This window comes from Phyllostomus discolor, chromosome 12 (assembly GCF_004126475.2).
Source record: "Phyllostomus discolor isolate MPI-MPIP mPhyDis1 chromosome 12, mPhyDis1.pri.v3, whole genome shotgun sequence".
Lineage (NCBI taxonomy): Eukaryota > Metazoa > Chordata > Mammalia > Chiroptera > Phyllostomidae > Phyllostomus > Phyllostomus discolor.
The window spans coordinates 60329810-60351537 of NC_040914.2; the positions used below are offsets into that span (position 1 = coordinate 60329810).

The window sequence follows — 21728 nt, forward strand, 5'->3', positions numbered from 1 at the left end:
CGAGGCAGCCGAGACACTCACGGTCCCCCTGACAGAGGCCTCGTCCTGTCACGACTCGGGGACAAGCCTCTGGCATCACTGGTGGTGTCGGCCATTCCTTGAGAAGCTAGGAACGTGTGCATTTAACCAAGAGGGGCAAAGCCGAGGGGTGGGCTCTCCTTTGCCTGACCCCCAGCCCCTGGGGCTTAGCAGGGTCTGAAAGCAAACACCCCTGTGTCTTGGCCGCCTCGTTTTGCTGACGCTGCATCTGGGGAAGCCACGGCTCCCAGCACTGCTGGAAGGCAGACAGCCGGGTGGTTTCTGCTGGCGTGTGTCAGGTCAGAGAAACCCGGGAGACTCTACCGAGAATCCTGCCCAAGGCCTGAGAGTCTTCCTTACCAGGAACTCATTTTTAAAAGTCCCCAGGGACGATGTCAAAGGGCCATTCCAGACCACTTTCCCTGGCCAAGCCTCGTGTCTCCCTGTGACCCAGGGAGAGGGGACAGCCTGCCAGCCAGGGAGGCGACTTGGATCCCTCGGCTCGGCCCACACAGGGCTTCTGAACCAGCTCTGACCCCATTGGAGAAACCTGGCGCCCGGGCCCAGCGGCTGGCAGCCCCGAGCCCTTTAGACCGTCCTCGGGGCTGGGACAAGGCCCGTCAGAAACCTCCCCGCCACCTCCCACCCCAGCTTCCTGCTCTCTCTGAGGGATGCGAGGAGGGGGGGGGACGGGACTAGGGGGTGGGATCTGAGCACAGGAGGAAAGGCTTGGAACTTGTTGAGAGCTTCGTGGGAGACCTGGCCACCCAGCCCTGGCCCAGCCCCCGAGGGCAGCCGAGGACACCAGGGGCCCTGGAAAGGCAGGGGCTAGTTCTGCTCTGCGCTCAGCAGCCGGACAGCCTCAGCGATGGCCCCAGAGAGCCCCAGACGCGCCTGGGCTGAGGCTGAGCAGTGTTCTGGTTAGCGCAGACTCAGGGGACCACTCTGGTCTACCCACATGCCCAGCTGTCTACCCCAAATCCTCCCATCTGTGGCCGGCACCAAGAATAATCAGCTTGGGATCTCTCACGGCAAAACACTTCCGAGGAGGAGGCTGATTTCTCATGTCTAAGAAGATGCTGCAGCCCTGGCTGGTGTGGCTCAGTAGACTGAGTGCTGGCCTGCGAACCAAAAGGTTGCTGGTTCGATTCCCAGTCAGGGCACATGCCTGGGTTGCAGGCCAGGTCCCCAGTATGGGGTGCATGAGAGGCAACCACACATTGCTATTGTTTCTCTCCCTCTTTCTCCCTTCCCTGACTGTAAAAATAAATAAAATCTTTTTAAAAAGAAATATTTAAAGAAATGATAAAATTTTTTAAAAAGATGCTGCTATCAGGTAGTTCACTCTGCAGTCTGACCCACACCCGGGACCTTCCCATACCTCCTCTGCTTCCCGGTGTCGTCGGTCCTGACGTTCTGGCGACTTTCCCCACAACCCCCTTTCCTGGCCCCACCCAGGCCTCCGCACCGCCACAGTGCCCTTTTGCTGGCCTCCTGCCCCACATCTTGGATCCCTGCTCCGAAGTCCACTCTCCACACCTTTATGAGAGTAAAATGCTCAAACTTGCCATTGTCACCTTTACCCAGCAGCCCCCGTGGCCCCAGAACTAGAGCCCCGCCTCCTCCCCACAGCCCACGAGGCCCCATGCCCTCAGTCTCCGAACACTGCCTCGGCCTTAGCCCTGGGCTGGCTCTCCACCTGGGGCAACCTGCCTGTGATCTCTGTCCCCGGCACGCGCTCCAGGGAGGGCCTCGCCATGCCCTGAAGAGAAACCCTTGAAATGCAGGAAACAAGGCTGTTTCCTAGGCCCAGCCCAAAAGGCTGGGCTGGGAGGGCGCACCCCTAGCCGAGAGAGCCCCACCCTCCCTCTTCTACACGGCACCACTGTCCCCCTGGAGGCCCCACTGTCCCCCTGGAGGCCGACTCCGTGAGAGCCCACTGCCCCAGCTTCAGCAGGACCCAGCTGAGCAGTGTGCAGGCACTGGGGCAGGCGGCAGCCCCGCCCCCACCTGGCGTGGCTCTTCTTCCCAGGGCTCCTGGTTAGGACCACACCAGAGGCAAGCTGGCCCCATAGCTTCCATCTGTCACTCCATCTCCTGGCTACTCCTCAGCCCAGGTCTTCTGGTCCAACGCCCCTCAGCAGCAGAGCCCGGGCCCAGCTGGCATCTCTGTCATCACACCAGCCCCTGGTTAACAGGAGGGCACGAGGACCCCTGGCCTGATCTTCACTCTGCGGGACAGAGCGTGAGCGTGGCAGCCAGCCGCAGCCAGGCCTTGAGAGGTGGCAGCTGGGCAGCCCGCCCCCCATCTGCTTTCTAAAACCTCTCCCCGATCCTCCAGGCCTGGAAGTGACCTTTCAGCCCCTCAGGCCTCCCAAAGGCAGAAGGCACATGACCTCTTTAGCCTCCACACCTCCGCAGCCTTTTCCAAGGGTCCCAGGAAGACAGGAAGGGAGGGCCTTGGCCCCACGATGCCCCAGGGGCCCAGCAGGCATGGAGGCAACCCTGGGCACAGTATACTAGGCAGGGCAGCCCCCTGCTCCACACTCACTCATGGCCCACGGAGGGACCCTACTGGCCAGCTGGCCGCATCAGAGTGTGAGAGGACAGCGTGTTCCCAGACTTTACTTCTGCTTTTCCAAAGGTCACTCAACGACACTCTCCTGGGGAGCTCAGGGGTTTTCAGGAATTGGGGCCTGCTGAGTGAAACCAGATGTGCAAACACGCCCCCTAGAGCCCGGCGTGCCCACCCAGCCTCTCCCTGCGAGGCTGGCAGGGCTCTGGAGCCCATCACACCTGTCTCCTGGGCCCAGGTGAGGGGCCTGCTCTGAAGGGCCTGGACCTGGGCTCTCGCTTCGACACTCACTCTGCCCCGGATGCTCGGATGCTGCAGCTTCCAGGGGCTCAGAGCAGGGAAACTCAAACAGATGGCCAGATGTGGCCAGATGGCCAGACCAGTGGCCCAGTGGAGCCGGAGCCGCCCCCTCGGCAAATGTGCTGCGCCTGAGCCTCCTCCCCTGGCTCTGGGGGTGGGTGACAGATCTTCTTCGTGTCAGCTCCAAAGCAGATGTGTCCACTGGCTGCCTGGCTCCGCAGGGTCAGAGAACTGCATCTGGAACTCCCTGTGCGGGAGCCGCAGTGCGGACACCATTAACCCTGGGTTTACCTGGGGCCCACAGCACAGGCTGGGCGTCCCCTTAGTCTCCACGGCCCTGCCAGGGCCCGCCACGGGCTCCTCACACACCTCGTGCAACACTAATGTGTTCTGGGTTTCAACTCTTCCTAGCAAACTTCAGCCCTTCCTCCCCTCTCTCAGGTGCCGTCTGCCATTCCACACCCAGAGCCCAGGCACTGCCCCATCCCCAACGAAGGTGTCCGTGGCCTCTCTACCTGGCCAGTGCAGGGTCCACCCATCACCCACTGGGCGGCCCACATCACAGCCCCAGGCCCCCTCTGCAGCCCCATACCACTGGTTTCAGGATACTGCTCCCCAGGTGGCTGAGTGGGCTAAAGGAGAGAAATCCTAGGATGTGAAGCCACAGTCTGCTGGGCTCAGCCCCTATCCCACAGTCTGGACAGGAGCAGCCTGTGGACTCTTTCTGAACCCAGGCTCCAGGCCGGTCACCTAGTGGAAGTCCCCATCGTGCCAGCCTCCCAGGGCACCCGCCACAGACCCTGAACAGAGGCAGTGTTAGACAGAGAGAACTGAGCACGGCCCACTGCACCCACCTCTCCTGGCAGAAAGGATCCTACCCAAGGCTCCCCAACTTAATGCCCTCAGCCCCAGTCAGGTGATCTCCACGCTTGGCTCCAGGCCGCTGCTCAGGCTGTCCTTCTCGGGGCTCCGAAGAATGCCCCTGCCCTTTCTCCCCACGGTCTGTCCCCTTCCCCTCCCCGCGGGGCTCCGGCGCGCTCTCCTCCCCGCCGTGAAGGCTGTGGGGCCTTGTGCAGCCTGGGCACGCACACACACAGGCCCCACTCTGCTATCTCCTGGCAAAGGAGGGACGGAGCTGGCTTGAAATTTGGGACTCCTGCCCCAAGCCCACGTCTCACCTTACCTACCAGCAAGATCATGTAGAGCTATGGGCAGCCCCAGGGTCCTGGTCAGAGGCTAGGCCCCAGCTCTGCACCACCTGCTACACCACAGGTGGCAAACGCAAGGCCCGAGGGCCGAATCGGCCCTCCACCTTGTTTCTACCAGGTGGCAGCTCCAGCTCCTTGCCCCTAGTTAGGGAGTAGTTACATTTATACAGTCCTAAGGTACATTCGGCCCTTGGAAGGAAATCTGGAGGCTGATGTGGCCCCAGGTGAGAATGGGTTTGACGGCCCTGTGCTGCACCCTGAGCTGCTGCCCTGGGGGCCACGGGAGCAAGCAGAAGGTGGGGCAGCCAAGGGCAACTTTTGCTCCACGGGAAGCCCCCAGGCCGGCGGGCCAGCAGTCTTGGGAAGAACCTGGAGTCTGCTGCTGGCACGGCCACATGCAAGTTACTGGGTTTCAGCTGGCGCAAGGCAGAGCTCCTGCAGGGAAAGGACAGTCAGTTCTCCTTCCTCGGTCCCCACACCAGCATTTTATTTCATGTTGGAGGGCTCTCAGCGAGGTGAGGCGTTTGCAGAAGGGGCAGGGACTGAGCTGCAGAGATGGCCCCGCTGACGCCTGTGGCCAGCGGCACCACCCACCAGCATAGTAGACACAGGGAGCAAATGGGAGTGTCACTCCCCATGTCCAGGAGGCAGCAGGACGTCTGACCCAGGTTCACCACCCTTCTCCCTGTTCCGAGACAGGTGGCAGGTGGTGGCGGAGTCACATTTAATTGCCCTCCTGCTCTCGAGAACACCTTGTCCCTGTGGCTGGAAGAATAAAGCATCTCTCACATCCCATGAGGAAATCAACCCATCCAACAGTCAGGAGGGTGCCAAGGTAGGTGGCGGTCCCATGTGCCAAAGGGAGGGGCAGGACTGGTTACTGCTGCACCCAGGGCAAGTTCCAAGAAGTGATCCTCTGAGCGGAGAGCCACAGATCCGCCTGGAGAGGCCCTTACCAGGACACTCCACCCAGGCCCCGCAGCTCCACACGACGTGTCCCAGGAGACATGAGGCTCGAGGGGCCGTTTCCCTGTGTGTTGCTGCGCCACAGCCCTGCCTGGGACTCAGGAGACCCAGCCTCGCCCTGCAAGGCAGAGCCACACCTCTGCTGCTGTCCTGTACTTAGACCTTGAGCAAGCTCTTCATTCTCCAGGTTCGCCACTCCAATTACAGAACCTGGAGGTTGGCATGGACCTGGGGTTGTGAGGGAGAGCTTCTTTTCATTTTCCCAAAGACGCGTGTCTGCCTGGATGTGGGTGGAAGAGGTACAGTGGTCCGGAGTGGCCAGGGGCCGGGCAGCTGGGGCAGGCCAGCTGCGGCAGCAAGCTTGCTCAAAAGCTGGCCCGTGCCACGTCTGGCCCCCAGGTCTGCTGGCACTCACCACCTGAGCAACCCTGTCAGCCTTTCGTGCTGGGTGTCCGTTCCTCGCACACAGGCCTCTGGAGGAAGGACACTAAGGAAAACTAGAGCTCACTTGGATTGCGGAGGGCAGCTGTGTGGCTCCTGGAGGCTGTGCAGAGTGAGAGTAAGCCAGGCCAGGCTGGATTCTGGCTGCAGCATCCTGCCATCCCCGCAGTGCCTAGAGCTAAAGCTGTGGAAATACTCATTTTGCCTGGACTTGGACCTTACGGATGGGCTCACAGAATCAGCCCCCTGTGGGGTTGCGAGCCATGCTGCTCTCAGCAGGAAGCCTCACCCCCTGCAGCTCACAGAAACTGTGCAGCCTGGGCCAGGAGCAGAGTCGAGCCATTCCCTACCCATGCCCAGCAGAGCCAACAGGCCTGAGCCCGGCAGGAAGTGGCAGGATCCACGCTGGCCCTGCAGAGGACCCCAGGCCCCTTGCCCACCCTGTTCAAGGGCATGGCAGAGCATGCGCCAGGGGCACAGCAAGCGAAATGCCACACCGAGCACGGTCAGCCCGGTGCACGCAGGCCGGCCCCTGGCAAAGAGCTGGTTGCCTCACAGAAGAAGGTGGGCCTAAACGATGGAAGTAAGGGAGGAATGGTGGTGACATGGAGCCCGGGCCAGGCCTGAAGGGTAACACTCCAGGACCCTCATTTCTCCCGAGCTTAAACGGTTAAGGGTCAGAGAAAATGGAGCCACAGTCCAAGACCTGGAAGCCTCAGGGCCCTGCATGCCAAGTCACAGGCTGTGGCTCATCCATATTCCTCGACTGCCAAACCTTTTACCTCCAAGCTCGACGCCCCGTGGCAAGGCCTGGGTAACTGCAGGGGCCCCAGAAGCAGGGCCTCTTTCACCTAATCACCCCTTCCTGAGTTGGGGGCCAAGGGCACAGAGGCCCAATCCTTCAGTAAACGAACGGAGGAATGAATCAGAGAATGTCGGGATTCTATAGGAGGGTGGGTGTCAGGAGGCCACAGACAAGCCCTTGAACCTCACCTCAGCCCACTTCCCAGGCGAAAACAGAGGGGCCTGGCCAGCTCTGACACCCTGCCTGGTCAGGTCCGATCACACTGCTTCTCTGCAACCCCAGCTCCTGCGGGTCACTCAGGAGCTCGAGATGAGTCCAGAGACCTGAGTGTGCACGGAGCAGCCCTGGCAGGAGAGCCGGGGGGATGGGGGTGCAGGAGAGGCCTGGGGCTGGGGAGTATCTGAGCACCACCAGAGAAGGGGCAGGCAGAAAGGGCCGAGCTGCAGCGGCGAGGCACCTCAGATGACTCCTCAGAGGGGAAAGCCCCATCCGCCGGCCAAACACAAAGCCTCGGCTGAGGTCAAGGCCTGAAAACCGCTGCCTGACTGGCCAAGGTCTGGACAAGTGCCAAGGGCCAGGTCAGAGCTGGCCAGGAAGGTGGTGCCCGGCACCCAGTCAGGGCTGTTCCTCCACACACCCCTTCCCCAGCCATGGTTCCGCCTGCCACTGCTCAGGACTGCTGCGTGCACGCAGGGGCAACCTAGTCCTGAGCTGCCCCTGGAGCCACAGGGTGCACTACAGCGTGCCTGATGCAGACAGGCAGAGCAGGCATCGGGCTACACCACAGCAGCCTCGCCTACCAAGTGGCCCTTCAGGGCCTTGATTTTCGTACCTCTAACAGGGGAGGAATGCCCACATTCCAGTGAAGGATAGATATTTTCCTCAAAAACCATCCAAGGAGTGGTTGTTGAATGAGGCAGGAGCCAGGGAGGCCAAGTGAAATTGGGGAGCAGGAGGAGAACTGTCAATTACCCAGTAACAACCCCATTCAAGCATGACTGTTTGTAACTACGGAACCTACAGAAGAGTGTGGGGTGCCTGGTGTGGACCTCTTCCCGAGTCACCCTATGTGCATGTACCTGCCACACACACTCCTGCCTGTCCCCCAACGAGCCGGAGGAGACCGGGAGGAGTCTGTCCTGAGGCTGAGCTTTCCTTCTCCTGGAGGGGCAGTGCTGGCAGGACAAGGGCGGAGCCCACCTGGAGAGAAGGAGTGCTTCTGGGAGCCTGGAGAGCACGGCCCTAACCCCTCGACAGCCTCAGGCTTCTACTTGGTGCCCCCAAGTGCCTGGTTCATGGCTAGCACATGGTGCTGTAGCTGCTGCTCTGACTTGGAGAGCTCCCGGCATGCCCCAGGCGGAGGTGAATGAGGAAGGTTTGGTGGTCAAGGCTGGAGCAGCCTGCACTGGGCACCAGGACAGACAGCGTCAGGGAACTGTCCCCTGGCCTTCTCCTCCCCAACCCAGGAAGCTGGGGCACAGGGAGATGAGGGTGGGAAGAGATGGACACATAGGAGACCATGTCAGGAGCCACACTTAGCCTAAGAAGGCCAACTGGAACTTGAGTGAGGGAAGCAGGGCCCAGGGAAGAGACCACGCAGGGAGAGCGGCCTTAGGTGGGTTCCCTGCAGAAAAGCAGAGGAGACTCAGCTGACTCGCTGTTCCACTACAACCCCTACCTAGCTCTCTGGCAGCTGAGTGGTCCTGGTGCACCCCCTTGTGGCCAAATGGAGGATGGCACTTTCATCCTCTAGCTTGGGCGCTCTCTCAACACAACCCTCCAGTTTAATCACTGCATCAGCCTCCCGGTCTGCATCTCCCCCAGACACGGGTCCCTGGAGGAGTAGGCTGCAGGCACCCACAGAGGCACACAGGAATGTGACATAAGGAAGAGGGAATGGGCCCGAGGTGGACATGGGTCTGAGGAAGCCAGAATGGAGACGGTCTGGGTTTGAGTCTGGCAGGGAAGGATCGGTGTGTCTTGTGTTGAAGACAGAGGCTTCTGAAACACAAGACTGAAGAGGACGTAGAGGAAGCCTGTCCATCCTCACCCTCTACACTCTTGTTCTCCAGCTCAGCCAGACCCTCCCGGGTTTCCAAATTCCTTTAGCCACCTCTCTACCCCATCTCTACTGCCCCGTGCTGTATCTTAAAATATCAAGTGCTTAACAGCCCAGAAACAGGACATTCAAAGACATGGTGCACCCCTCCAGGATGGGGGGGTGCTCAGCTTCTCCTCCTTGGTACCTCAAAACCCGGTACCCTGCCAACACCAATACGGTGCTGTCACTCATCTTATCATATAAATAGCTATTGAGCATTCACTCTGGCTAGGCACAGGCATTGTGCTGCAGAGTCCTAACAAAGTGTAAATGATTTCTGGTTCATTCTGCAGGTGAGCAAATAAGCTTCAAGGCATTAAATCACATGCTTAGCCATGGCTGGTGTAGCTCAGTGGATTCAGTGCGGGCTGAGAACCAAAGGGTTGCTGGTTTGATTCCCAGTCAGGGCACATGCCTGGGTTGCAGGCCAGGTCCCCAGTGGGGGCCACGTGAGAGGCAACCACACATTGATGTTTCGCTCCCTCTCTTAAAAAAAATCACATGCTTAGCATCACACAGCTGGCCAGACAGGGAGCCACGGTCTGCCTCTTGCCTGGCCTCACAAAGAACTCAAGAAAGGCGATTCAGAGAGGCCCCAGGGTCCTGACCCTGAGTGGGGGCAGATGATTCACCAGGAAGACAATGACATCATGTTCATTCTTGATGCATGTGTCTGGCAGCTGAGCCCGAAGCACGAGAACAGACACAAGTAAGAAAAGGGGTCTAGGGTGCTGTAGCAGGCACTCTGACCACGGCAGGAAGGGTGAGGGGGCAGCCTGCCAGGGGGCCAGGCACAAAACTATAAGAGGCTGACCTGGGCCATCAGGGACAGCAATTCTGTTCCATCTCACTTCAAGTCTAACAGCCCTCATGTGGGAACAGCTCTCTTATGTGCAATGTATGCCACTAGGAAGGAGATAAAGTGAGAGTAACACATTGTAGAAGTGTTTTATGCCGAATGTTTAAAATCGGGTGTTGGGCCCGGGGTAGCTCAGTTGGTTAGAGCATCATCCCAATATGTCAAGGTTGCGGGTTCGATCCCCAGCCAGGGCATATATGAGAACCAACCAATGAATGCATAAATAAGTGGAAAACAAATCAATGTTTCTCTCTCCCTCTCTCTTTTCTCCCTTACTGTCTCTCTAAAATCAATAAATGAAAATTTTAAAAAGTAAATAAAATAAGGAGTTGGGGCCTCTTCCCCTCTGTCATGCAGAAACCCTGATTATCCAGAAAGCCTTATTATCTTCGAAGGTCCTGGACGGCTGACATCTGCCTGTGCACCTCAAAAGGCCCTAGGCATGAGTTCAGACTCCGGCGCCACCTCAGCAGCCAGGCCCAAGTAATCACTGAGTAAATCCGAGAGAAGGCATGCTATCACCCACCGGGGCAAGTTCTGACACAGCCTCCTGGGTGAAGTGGGGGGTTATCAGGTCTCCTGTGGACGGCTGCTTGTCTTGACCATAAACAGCTTCCCAGACAACACCAGGCTAAATGATACACCAGTGCAAGATGCAATCTTGTAAAGGGAATGCAAGGCGTGGGGCGGGGCGGGGGGGACGAAGGAAAGAGAGAAATGACCAGGTGAGAGATAAGCAGGGGAACTGCACCCCAACAGGGGCCTGGGGCTCTGGGGCCTGGGTGATGTGAAGTGTCCCACCCTGGCCTGGGCCCTCACGCACTGTCCCCAGGGCTCTAAGCCTTCAGGCATCACGAGAAAGGGCCTGATGCAGGCTCCCGACGCCTCAGACCAGCCCTGCGAGGCTGCAGACCAAAGTCTAGAGGTCACATTCTCAGGGTCACTAGCAGGGGTCTCAGCTTGGACGGCTGTTGGTATAACTTCTCTTTGTTTACCTTTATGTTCTAATGTTCCTTATTTTAGAGATCTTTATTAAATGTCTTAATCATAAAATATCTGTCTACTGCAATACATTCAAACAATGGAAGGGTACACAAAATGGAAATGGAAATATTCCCCTTTAGGCTGCCACGCTAAACAACTTAGCATTTATGCTTCCAAATGCTCTTCCACGGGTGTTCACCTGGTATTCTTCTAAAATGGGAATATATTATACTAATGCTTTGCAACTTATCACCTAACAATGTATTTCTAAATAGGTCCTTATGGAACTTCATGCTTTTGAGTACTTGCACAGTATTCCCTTGCAGGCCCAGGTAATGGTTTATTTAGCCACGCCCCTGTCAATGGACAGCCCGTTGGTTCTAACAGGTCCCTGGCACCTATGAGGCCAGCATGAACACCTCTGCACACACCATCTAGTGCTAATCTGGGGGTACAATTCTGTAAGTGGGGCCACAGAGTTACACAGTGCTCACACATGCAACGCTAACAAGGTGTGAAAATCTGTCCTTCAAGGGATCCACACTGAGTCATTTTTCCCCCAACTTTAACTTTCGGGATTTAAAAATACATATGTTTCGTTTTTTAAAAGGTCACCGTGCCCAGTCATGCAGGGGAAGGCGTGGCAGGCACCAGGAGGGGGAATCCCTGGCTGCCGCTCTCCCTGTCCACTTGCCAGATTGGGCTCCAGGCCAGGTGTCCTTGTCAGGCAGGCCTGTGTCTGCTTGTGTTCACTTGGCCCACCGTTGAGGCTGCTCTCCAGCCTCCTGGCAGGACTCCTGGGCAGGACGAGGCTTCTAAGGGAGGCCTGCCCTGACCACGAGCCAACAGATGGCCGGGCGCGGGCTGAACTGCCGCCAGCCAGCATGCTGATGACTTCCAGAGCGCCCAGGGGCCACACGGCCACCTCCCTCGCACACTCCAACGCAGCACAGCTCCTGCAGGGCCCCTCCCCTCCCCCAGCCCATCCACATCCCGAACCTGCTCTTCCTCTGGGGGTCCCCACCTCAGAAGCAGCTCCGGTCACTGGTCATTTACTCACCAGAAGCCTGGCTTCTAACCCCTCACACCCTCCCATCTAGTAAGAACTGGCCCGATCCAGCGTGTTCCACCCCTTAAGGTTGCCTGTGACTCAGACTTCTCTCCCCACGGGCTGCGCCTGCCCCAGTGCAGCCCACAGTCTCCCTTGGAGGCTGGAACAGCTGCCTGCTTCCAGCCTGCCTCCTTCTAAATCCATCCTCCAGGGCCCCAGACCAAATTTCTAGTTGCATCATACCATCAATCTCCACTCCCACAACTTCCCCCTTCTTCACCCACTGAGGGATCGAGTCTAAGCAGGCTCATGGCAGCAAGACTTCCTTCCTGCCGATCCCTAGCTCCTCCCCTGCTCAGGCGCCTCATCCTCTTGCGGCAAGATCGAGCTGGAGAGGGACAAACAAGGCAGTAGGTTGCCATGGTCACCACCAATGATCCATGCCAGATCACTGATCACAGGGCGTCAGGGGTCTCTCCATGAGGTGATGCCATTGCCCAGGGCACTCAGGACAACACAGACCCTCAAACACCGAGGGAGAAACGTCAGGCATGTGTGGGGCCCAGCTCTCATAGCTCAGAGACTCAACCTGCTAGCTCCTTTCCTTCCACAGTTAACCCCTTCAACACGCCCTTCCCCCAAGGCCCCCTGAGCCCTTCCTCTCGCCTGTGACCAGCGGATTGTCAGGACTGTGCTACCTCTTCCTCTGGACCAGATCTGACCCTGAGGGACTTTGGACTGAACTAAACTTGTGTTCCGTCCGAGCAGGAGTCGCCTAACATCACTAATGTCAACACAGTCTCCTCTACAAACAAAACAGAACATACAGAATGTTTCCAGGCAAGAACATAAACAGAAAGTCTTAGGCAAGACACTTCCCACACATTACCCTTGACCTAACTGAAGGGTATGTGTCTCTTTTTTTTATTTGTATTTTTTATAAGATTTAATTTTTTTAGTTTTAGAGAGAGGGGAAGAGAGAGGAACATCGACGTGTGAGAGGTACACCAATCGGCTGCCCCTTACACGCCCCCAACTGGGGACCTGGCCCACAACCCAGGCATGTGCCCTGACTGGGAATCAAACTGGCAACCCTTTGACTTACAGGCTGGCATTCAATCCACTGAGCCACACCAGCCAGGGCAAGTCTCTCTTTTTAAATCATAACCCTCATCCCTCCCGAGCTGCATGTCCTTCCATGACACCCAGGCCCTTGCATGAACCAGCCGATGCTCCTCTCCTCGCTCAGCCCCTGCACTCCCCGGACACGGGCTCTCCTCCCTCTTCCGGCTCTCTGAAGCTCTTGACCCTCCACGCAGTTTCCTGTTCCTGAGGCTGCTAATGCCACTGCTTCCTCCCACCTTCATGGCCTGGCTATTTTTTTTTTATAACAGTTTTACTGAGATATAATTCACATACCATACAATTTGCCCATTTAAAGTGTATGATTCAATGGTTTTCAGTAGGTTTACAGAGTTGTGCAACCACCACTACAAGCAATTTTAGAACATTTGGTCACCCCAAGAGAAACCCTAACCCTTTAACTGCCACTCCTCACATGCTCCCAGTGCTCCGAAACGTACCCTGCGCCCACTGTCCGTTCAATGCCGCCGAGGTCCGGCAGCCTGCCCGTTGGACAGGGACACCTGTCCCGAGCAAGGCCTGTGTGGCATGTTTTCATCACGCACTCCAGGCCCAGCGTGGTGCCTGCTCCCTCGGAGTGACAGGAAGGAACAACCATGGTGGGAGCGGCCATTTCTCCGACGGCTCACTCGGCCACCCCCCCACCCCGCCCTGTGCTTACACCTCACTAATATTCCACAGAGCTCTTACTGGCGATGTTCCCATTGTACGACTGAGAGTAAATGACTGGCCCAAGGTCACAAAGCCAGTAAGTAGCTGGGCGGAGACGAGCTGATCAGTGAACTCTGCCATCAGCCGCCAGCCCCTCTTGCCTCTGTTCTCATTAAAGTCGCCAATGACCTTCGAATGGCGAGACCAGATGGAAGGCTGTCTGACTTCAACTTCAATGTCTTGGCCACGTTTGGCACTCCCCACCCCCTTCTTTTTCAGGTCCTCCTCGGTGGCTACCCACCTCTCAGGGGCTGCCTTCGGCCTGCTGGCAGACCGTCTTTTTCCCCATCTTGCTTAGCTGAAGTCCCTCCTGGGGGAGGGTCTGGTGTTTGGCCTCTCCTCTTCTGACTTTCTGCTCTCTCTCAGGGTCCACGGCCATACTCCTACCCCAACTCCCCAGGCTGTCTCCCAAGCTCAGACCTCACAGCTGATCGCCAAAAACAGCCTCCAAATCTCCACTCGAGTGGCTCACAGATCCCTCAGTCCCGTCTTCTCGCTCTTTCTCCAACCTGTTCTATCTGGATTCCACCCGTAAGTCTACGTTGCCACCTGTGCAACTGCCTAAGCCAGGGATGAGGACATCAGCCCTGACTCATCCTTCCTCAGCCTCCTTACCCAGCCCTCCAGTCCGACCGAGTCCTCTTCCCGAAATTCCCCCACAGTGCTCCCGGACAACGCCTGTGGGCAGACTGCCATGCCTCGGGCCTGGGTCACCACAGGACCCCGCAGACTGCTCTTCCCACCTCCGGTGTGGCCGCTTCCTCCAATCCGCTCTCCTTTTCTTGGTTTTGTTTTTTTTAGTAGACAGGCTTCCAGATGTTGAGTGCCAGGACCTTCTGCTCACAGTGAAAAAAAATCCATACAAATGCCACGTTCCTCTCCTGCACCTGCCACCTTCACCAGAAGCTTCTCTCCAACCCACTTGTGAAACTGCAGACGGCCCTGACTGGTGTGGCTCTGTGGGCGGAGCACTGTCCTGCAGATCGAAAGGCCACCAGTTTCGTTCCCAGCCGGGGCACATGAGAGGCAACCCCGAGTGACACTTCTCTCGCACGTCAATGTTTTCTTCCTCTTTCTCCCTTCCCCTCTCCCCAAAAATAAATAAATCAAATCTTTTTAGAAGGAAAAAACTGCAGACACATTCTAAAGGGTCAGTCCAACAGTTTTACCCCCTCTCCCCCGGAAGCTACAGTCAGGAAAAAGCACGTCCTATGGCTTTTGCAATCCTTCAAGAGCTGACTGACGTCTGTGTGACTTCCCAGTCCCACTCCTAGCCACACCACAACTGGTTCGGAGCGACCTGCCACTCCCGGAGGACACCGGCTACGTCTGCATCTGCAGTTTCCCTGGGCGAGCCCAGCCTGGAGTCTCGCTTTCCTCCTCCCAGGTGAGACGGTCTCTTACAATGTAAGGCAGAAACGCCGAAGGACACGCTGTGATGAACAGAAGACAAGTGCCTCTGGACAGAGAGGGATACAGTGTTCTGAAAGGCAGCCAGCAGGTCATGCATGGAGCTCTTCACCCACAGTCCCCAGGGATCTAGCTCACCCCGCCCTCCCCCTCCCCGAATATTGGTGGTGTTTCTTCACAACAGGAAGGAGATGCCCTGACCAGCCCAGCGTCAGGTAGGGCCTCATTCCAAATTAGGAAGGTGGCATCTGATAACCATCCCCTGAGCTGTGGCTGCACAATCCAGCAAGCTATGTGATTTTCTGTATCTTCCAAGTTTCTGAGTAATAAAAGAGCTAATCCATAGAAAAATCCTAGAAACAACAACCGAACCAGTAGCAATGGGAAACCTCTGGACTCCAATCACGGTCTCCAAATATCGCATCTCAACACAGAGAACCAGGCCCCCTAAGAGAAACGGTGCCTCTAGGTCCGGGTCGGGAAATGTGCAAAGACAGATGAGGACACAGTGTCCTCCAGAAGTGAGGGAGCTCTCAAAGGGTACAAGGTTGTGTCAAAAAGGCTTGGCGGGCTGCTGAACACGCTCCCACGGGTCAGAGGACACTGTGAACACCAGTCAAGTCAAAAGACTAAAGCACAACAAACACACTGAAGGACACAGTGAGTTGTGAAACCGAAACAAAAAGAACAAACCCACCTCATCAGTCACCTTTGGAGGGTGTTGGAAAACCAACTCAATTATTTTGAAAGCTGGGAAATATGGACAAGGATCAGGCATCCACCCTGCCTCCCCCATATAAACTATTTCAGGACAACCGAGTAGTTGATTACTCCAGGTTTCCAGGTACAAAAGCATCCAAACTAGCAACTGCAGAAGGAAACGGGGAATACCACCATTCCGCGGCCCTGCTGAAATGATGATTCTAGGCAACAAATGTCAGTGATTCCTCATGTCAGAGAAAGAGAGACAGCTAGATATTACATGCCTCCCAATGAAAGTACAAATATTACCTATTAAATATTATTTTTTTCTTTCCTTTTTTAAAAACGATTTTATTTATTTATCTTCAGAGAGGGGGAGGAAGGGAGAAAGAGAGGGAGAGAAACATCAATGTGTGGTTGCCTCTCATGCCCCCCTTACTGGGGACCTGGCCCACAGCCCAGGCATGTACCCTAGACTGGGAATCAAACCCTTTGGTTCACAGGTCAGTGCTCAACCGACTGAGCCACGTGAGTCAGGGCTAGTAAACATTCTTTAAAAAATGGACTCTAATCAAGCCGCTGTATCTAACTACTAGTTTACAGAAAAAACAAGGGACAAAGGAACATGTTAAACTAGACAGCAGGAATGTAGTCAGCAACATTGAGATGGAGGGGAAATCTATAAATCAAATGACCTGGTTTCTTCAATAAGTAAAAGGAAAACTAAGAGAGACAGAGAACCTATGTATTAAAAGATCAGAGATAGCTTCAGCCAACTGAAATATATGGATCATATTTATATCCTGATTGAAATAAATGTTTTTAAAAATTTGAGAGAGAAATATGAACACAAAATGGATATTTGATGACATTAACAAGTTATTGTTGATTCTTCTATTTGTTTAAAATATTTTATTTATTTTTTAGAGAAAGGGAAGGGAGGAAGAGAAACATTAATGTGAGAGAGATACATTGACTGGTTGCCTCTCAAGCGCCCCCAACTGGGGAATGTGGGCCACAACCCAGGCCTGTGCCCTGACTGGGAATCGAACTGCCAACCCTTTGGTTCACAGGCCAGCGCTCAATCCACTAAACCACAACATTCAGGGCTAAAGAAATGAAATCAGTAATCAAAAAGCTCCCAACAAATAAAAGTCCTGGACCAGATGATTTCACAGGTGAATTTTACCAAATATTCAAAAAAGCATTAAGACCTATCCTTCTCAAACTATTCCAAAAAATTGAAAAGGAGCGAAGGCTCCCACCTTCATTTTACAAGGCCAGCATCAGCCTCATTCCAAAATCAAAGACATTACAAAAAATAACACAAAATTAGAGGCCTATATCCCTGATGAAAATAGATACAAAATCCTCAACAAAATATTAGCAAACCAAATTCAGCAATTAAAAAAATCACACACCATGATCAAGTGAGATTTACTCCTGGGATACAAGGTGGGTTCGGTTTCCGCAAATCAACTAGTGATATACCACACAAACAAAATGAAGGATAAAAATTATGTGACCCTATCAACAGATGCAGAAAAATCATTTGACAAAATTCAGCACCCATTTATGATAAAAATTCTAAGCCAAGTGGGAATAGAGGGAGTATACCTCACCGTAATAAAGGCCATATATGACAAACCCACAGTTAACATCCATGATACTCCGCAGTGAAAAGCTAAAAGCATTTTCCTTAAGATCAGGAATGAGACAGGATGTCCACTCTCACCGCTCTATTCCCCACAGTACTGGGAGTCCCAGGCACAGCAACCAGACAAGAAAAAGAAATAAGAGCATCCAAACAGGAAACAAAGAAATAAAATTGTCATTATTTGCAGACGATATCATACCATAGAGAGAGAACCCTAACAAGTCCACCAAAAATCAATTGGGAAACTGATCAGTTCAGTAAAGTAGCAGGATACAAATTTAATACTCATAAATTGGTTGTGTTTGTATACACATTATCAGAAAGAAAAATTAAGAAAATAATCCCGCCCTGACTGGTGTGGCTCAGTTGACTGGGCATCGTCCTGCAAAGCACAAGATTGCTGGTGTGCTCCCGGTCAGGGCACCTGGCTGGGTTGCAGGGCCAGCTCCCGGCTGGGGTGCAGAGAAGAGGCAGCCAATCGATGCTTCTCTCCCTCTCTTTCTCCCTCCCTTCCCGTCTCTCTAAAATAAATAAGTAAAATCTTTTAAAAATAAAAATTAAAAAATGATATTGTAATAACTACATATGGTGTCAGGGGGTGCTAGACTTATCACAGGGATCACTTCCTAAGTTACATAAATGTTTGACCACCATGTTGGACACCTGAAACTAACATAATAGTGAATGTCAACTGTAATTGAAAAAAACTTATTCTACATCTTTTATCTATATTTTGTTTCCTTACATACAAATTAGCATTTTATGTGCCAAAAACTGAAATACTATTTTAGTAATTATATTAATTATATGGTTGTACCATAATCTACTTGATCGATTTTCTACCATTACTTATTACTTAGATAATTTCTAATATTTAGGTGTATAAATAAATTGATTTTTACCTTAAAAAAAAAAGAGAACATTCAACAAGGTATCTCAGCACTTATGGCACAAAATAGGTGCTCTGTAAGTACATGTTGAATGAATGAGAACATTAAAAGTCAGTTACACTGCCCTGGCTGGTGTGGCTCAGTGGATTGAGTGCCAGCCTGCAAACCAAAGGGTTGCCTGTTCAATTCCCAATCAGGGCACATGCCTGGGTTGTGGGCCAAGTCCAGAGGCAACCACACATTGATGTTTTCCTCCCTTTCTTCCTCCCTCCGTTCCCCTCTCTCTAGAAACAAACAAATAAAATCTTTTTGAAAAAGTAAGCTATACTGTATATTTTCTCTTCGTACATCTCTGACCCACCTCCTTTTGCCCACGAGCTAGAGCCCAGCTCCCAGAAGGTACTCAGTCAGCACAACCAGAAACACAAAGCTGGAAAGAGCTTTTATGACCATTAAGCCTTTATGACCATTATGACCTTTTCTGTCCCACCAGCTCACCAAAGGGGTAGGACCTCTCCAGGTTCCTTATCCTACCTCGGAGAAGAGACAATCAAGCAAAAATAGACTATGGAGGACATACGGGCTTCAGACATGCTGAGACCAAGAAGAGGTCAGAAGTAGACGCTAGTGGCTTCTAGGGCACTGTTCGAGTGGCATCCGTGGAGGAAGGCCGGGGTGTGGTGGAGGTCTGTATTTGCCCTGAATTGCGGAACAAATAAACCCCCTCTGACCAACATGCTGCACCTTCTGAGAAATGTCAAAACACCTGAAACTGTTCTTTGGAAATCTCATCACCTCAGGACACAGCTACAGTCTCACTAGGCACCACAGGCTCCCTTGGTGTCCTCTTCCCACCCCCTCTCCCTTCCCCTGGGGCTGGGGAGGCAAAAACATCCAGCAACAGAGGCCTACAGGCCAGGCCTCTGGTGTCATCCTCAGAAGCAGAGAAGGCCTTTCTGTAGAGAATAAAATGGTGTTTCTGATCACTTCTTCCTGCTTCTGGTTATCTCCAAGCCCTGAAAGCCCTGAGCATCTCCAACATACACGGTACCAAAAAACCCAAACTCTATTTTAAGAAACATCTAGAAAAGCAGCACAGACACCAGAGGAGCTGTAACTGGGTACAGAGGACCATATTCTAGCCTAGCATGGCCACAAAGAGGTTCTTAGGTGGGGTTGCTACGGGGGCTGGGCCTTGAAGGGTGAAGTCACTGGGCCTCGTGATCGCAAGAAGGTAGCAGACAGAATGGCAGGTGCGAACAGTACTGAAAACAACTAAAATTTGCCCAGTGCTTACTCTGTGCTTGGTGCCACGCTAAGCATTTTACCCAAAACAGTTGACATCTCACAACCTTCTGAAGTAGGTACTGTTTAATATTCTAGATGAAGAACCCAAGGTCGAGGGGTGAAATAATTTGTCTAAGGTAATCCACTAATTAGCAGGGCTGGGATTCAAACTCAGATTTGTCTGACTCCAAAGTCCACCACACTATGTGCACCAAGAACTGGGGGCGTGGCTTGTGGGAGGGAAAGGAATATGCGTGAGAGAGCAAGGGAATCCCTGAATGTCACGCTGAAGGTCCCTATGGTAGGCCACAAGGGGGCCATGTCCCGAGCAGTGCTATAGGAAAAATGGAGGGTTTGCTGGGAAAATGGGAACCCTATGGCCTCAGAAGGTGGGGGATCAATGGGCGGGGCGGCGGGATAGGGAGGAGTCTGCAGCAAGAGTGAGAAAAGCCTGGAAGAGGAACAAGTTTACCAAATGCCAGTTGGCAATCAATGGAGTCCGCCTTCAGGTTTAAGCAAAGATCTTCCTCCAGTCCCAGTCAGTCCACGAAACTCACATTAACTGCCAACCGTGTGCCAGGCCCCGCCCCACAGCCTCCCTGTTTCTCCTCCTTTTCCAACAGAGGACAATCAGGTTGCTGACAGGCTGCTACAATCCAGCACCTGCCGTGCTCTCCTTTCCTTCCCCACCTCCTCCACTTCCACAATGGAGGTGAACCACCTCTTTTTCCCCCCACATGTATGTTAAAACCATAAAATATACAGCCTGGCTGGTGTGGCTCAGTGGATTGAGTGCCGGCCTGAAAACCAAAGGGTCACTGGTTGGACTCCCAGTTGGGGCACATGCCTGGGTTGCAGGTCAGGTCCCCAGTAGGGGGCGCTCCAGAGGCAGCCGCACATTGCTGTTTCACTCCCTCCCTTCTCCTCTCTAGAAATGAATGAATAAAAGTCTTTTTTAAAGAAACCCTTTTAAATTAAAAAAACCCATAAAATATACGATTGTATTTTAATCTCAGTTTTAAAATTTAAAGGTATGTATCTTTGCATTGTTGCAAGATAAAACAAAAACTAGTTTTTTAAATTGAGCTCACTTTTAACCTCAGTACACTTCTTATTTGAAAATTCCCTCCAGAGGGTGAATCACATCTAGTCATCTTCCCCCTCCAGCCACCACGAGACTAGCTCAAGAGTACACTTAGGGGTCAGGGATGGGGACTGACATCCCAGCCACAGTGCCCTTCCCTACCGCCTGAGGGACAGGGAGGAGGCGAAGACTGGAATCAGGGACATCTCCAATTCAGTAAATTTGATGCTCTGTGTGCTGTGAAGGGGGAACAAGGCTTCTCGCAATTCTTGTGCTAAGAAACCCTATTCCAACAAGCATCCTTCTTGCTGAGGGTTTGCGTCTTACAGGCCAAATATAAGTGTATGATCTTCCAGACCTGTAGGGTCACGCCTTGCTCTCCCAAACACTGCCTTCGGAAGACTGCTGGGCCAGTGGTTCCGCGATGGGAAACTCGAAGCAGGCTCAGCAATTCCCCAGGAAGCTTCAATGATCACAAGCGCCTTGGTGTACATGTTAGTAGGGAAGTGGGGGAGTTTTCCGCTTAGTTTCCTCAAACGTTACCACCGGACAGCTCACTCTGGCGACGTCAGGGTAAAGGGACTTACATGGGCACATCTCACACCGACCAACCACTCCCGAGAGACCTGAGCGTGTCCCAGCAGAGACGAACCATAGTGATTTTAAAGGCTTGTTTGCGTTTGGGTCTGGGCCGGGCCGCAGCTGGAGGCAGATCCCCCTCCAGCGCCTCCGTCAGCCCCCGAAACCCCAGTGAGGCCTCTCGGGCCTCACTGTGAGAGCCCCCACATTCGCCTTCCCTTTCACAGCCGGGCATCCCGGCCCCACGGCTCACCCTCGAGCGTCTCGCACTGCACCAGGTTGAGGTAGTCCGCCTGGCTGAGCACCCCGGCCTTCAAGCCGCGCACTAGTCCCTCCAAATAGCCATTGTCCACGTTGAAGTAAAGCTCCGGGAAGGACGACATGGCTGCGGCGGGGGCTGTGGAGCCGGAGAACCCCGATCAGCAGGCACACAGCGCAACTCCTAGATCAGCTGACTCGGGGCCCGCAACCGACAGTCAAGCGCGTCAGGTGACCATCATGAGTGTCACGTGATAACAACGGAGCTGTTCTGAGTGGCGCTGGCCTTCCGGGTGTCTTGGAAAGGACGCGTAGAGCTGGTGTGGGCTGGGACAGCTCTCTGGCGCCTGCGCGCTGAGGATCTGCTGAGTGTCTCTAGCCCGCCGCGAGGTGGCGCTCGTAGCCGTGGAAATTGGATTGGGCCCTCTAGCTTTCCCGGGTCTGTTGAATCTGGTATTGTGGGGCGTGCAGAGTAAAGACGGGAGCTATTTATGCTTGGAAATGTTCCAGGCTGTTGAGTCAGCCTTCTCCCAAGGGGAGCTGAAGCATGGCAAGGGCGACCTTCGCTAGGTGTCACACATCGAGTTAGCTGCAAGCAGGTTCTGGAGCCTAATGCCTGCACGCCAGCCAGCAGTTGCCGGCCCTGCCCTGTGCTGTGTGCCCCCCACCCCTGCCCCTCGTTTACGGTACAAGATTTTG

At 54.0% G+C, this 21728-nt stretch overlaps 1 protein-coding gene across 2 annotated transcripts in view; it reads right to left on the bottom strand.

The window, feature by feature from the left end:
* ATP6V0D1 (ATPase H+ transporting V0 subunit d1) overlaps window positions 1-21272 on the bottom strand; it is a 38312-nt gene extending 17040 nt beyond the window's left edge. For both annotated transcript variants that reach the window (XM_036012010.1, XM_028501804.2), the window contains exon 1: window positions 21025-21272. In XM_036012010.1, coding sequence (XP_035867903.1) covers window positions 21025-21154 — 130 coding nt within the window. In that variant the 5' untranslated portion in view covers window positions 21155-21272. The remainder of the gene's footprint in view (window positions 1-21024) is intronic.
* Between the last annotated feature and the right edge of the window lie 456 nt (window positions 21273-21728).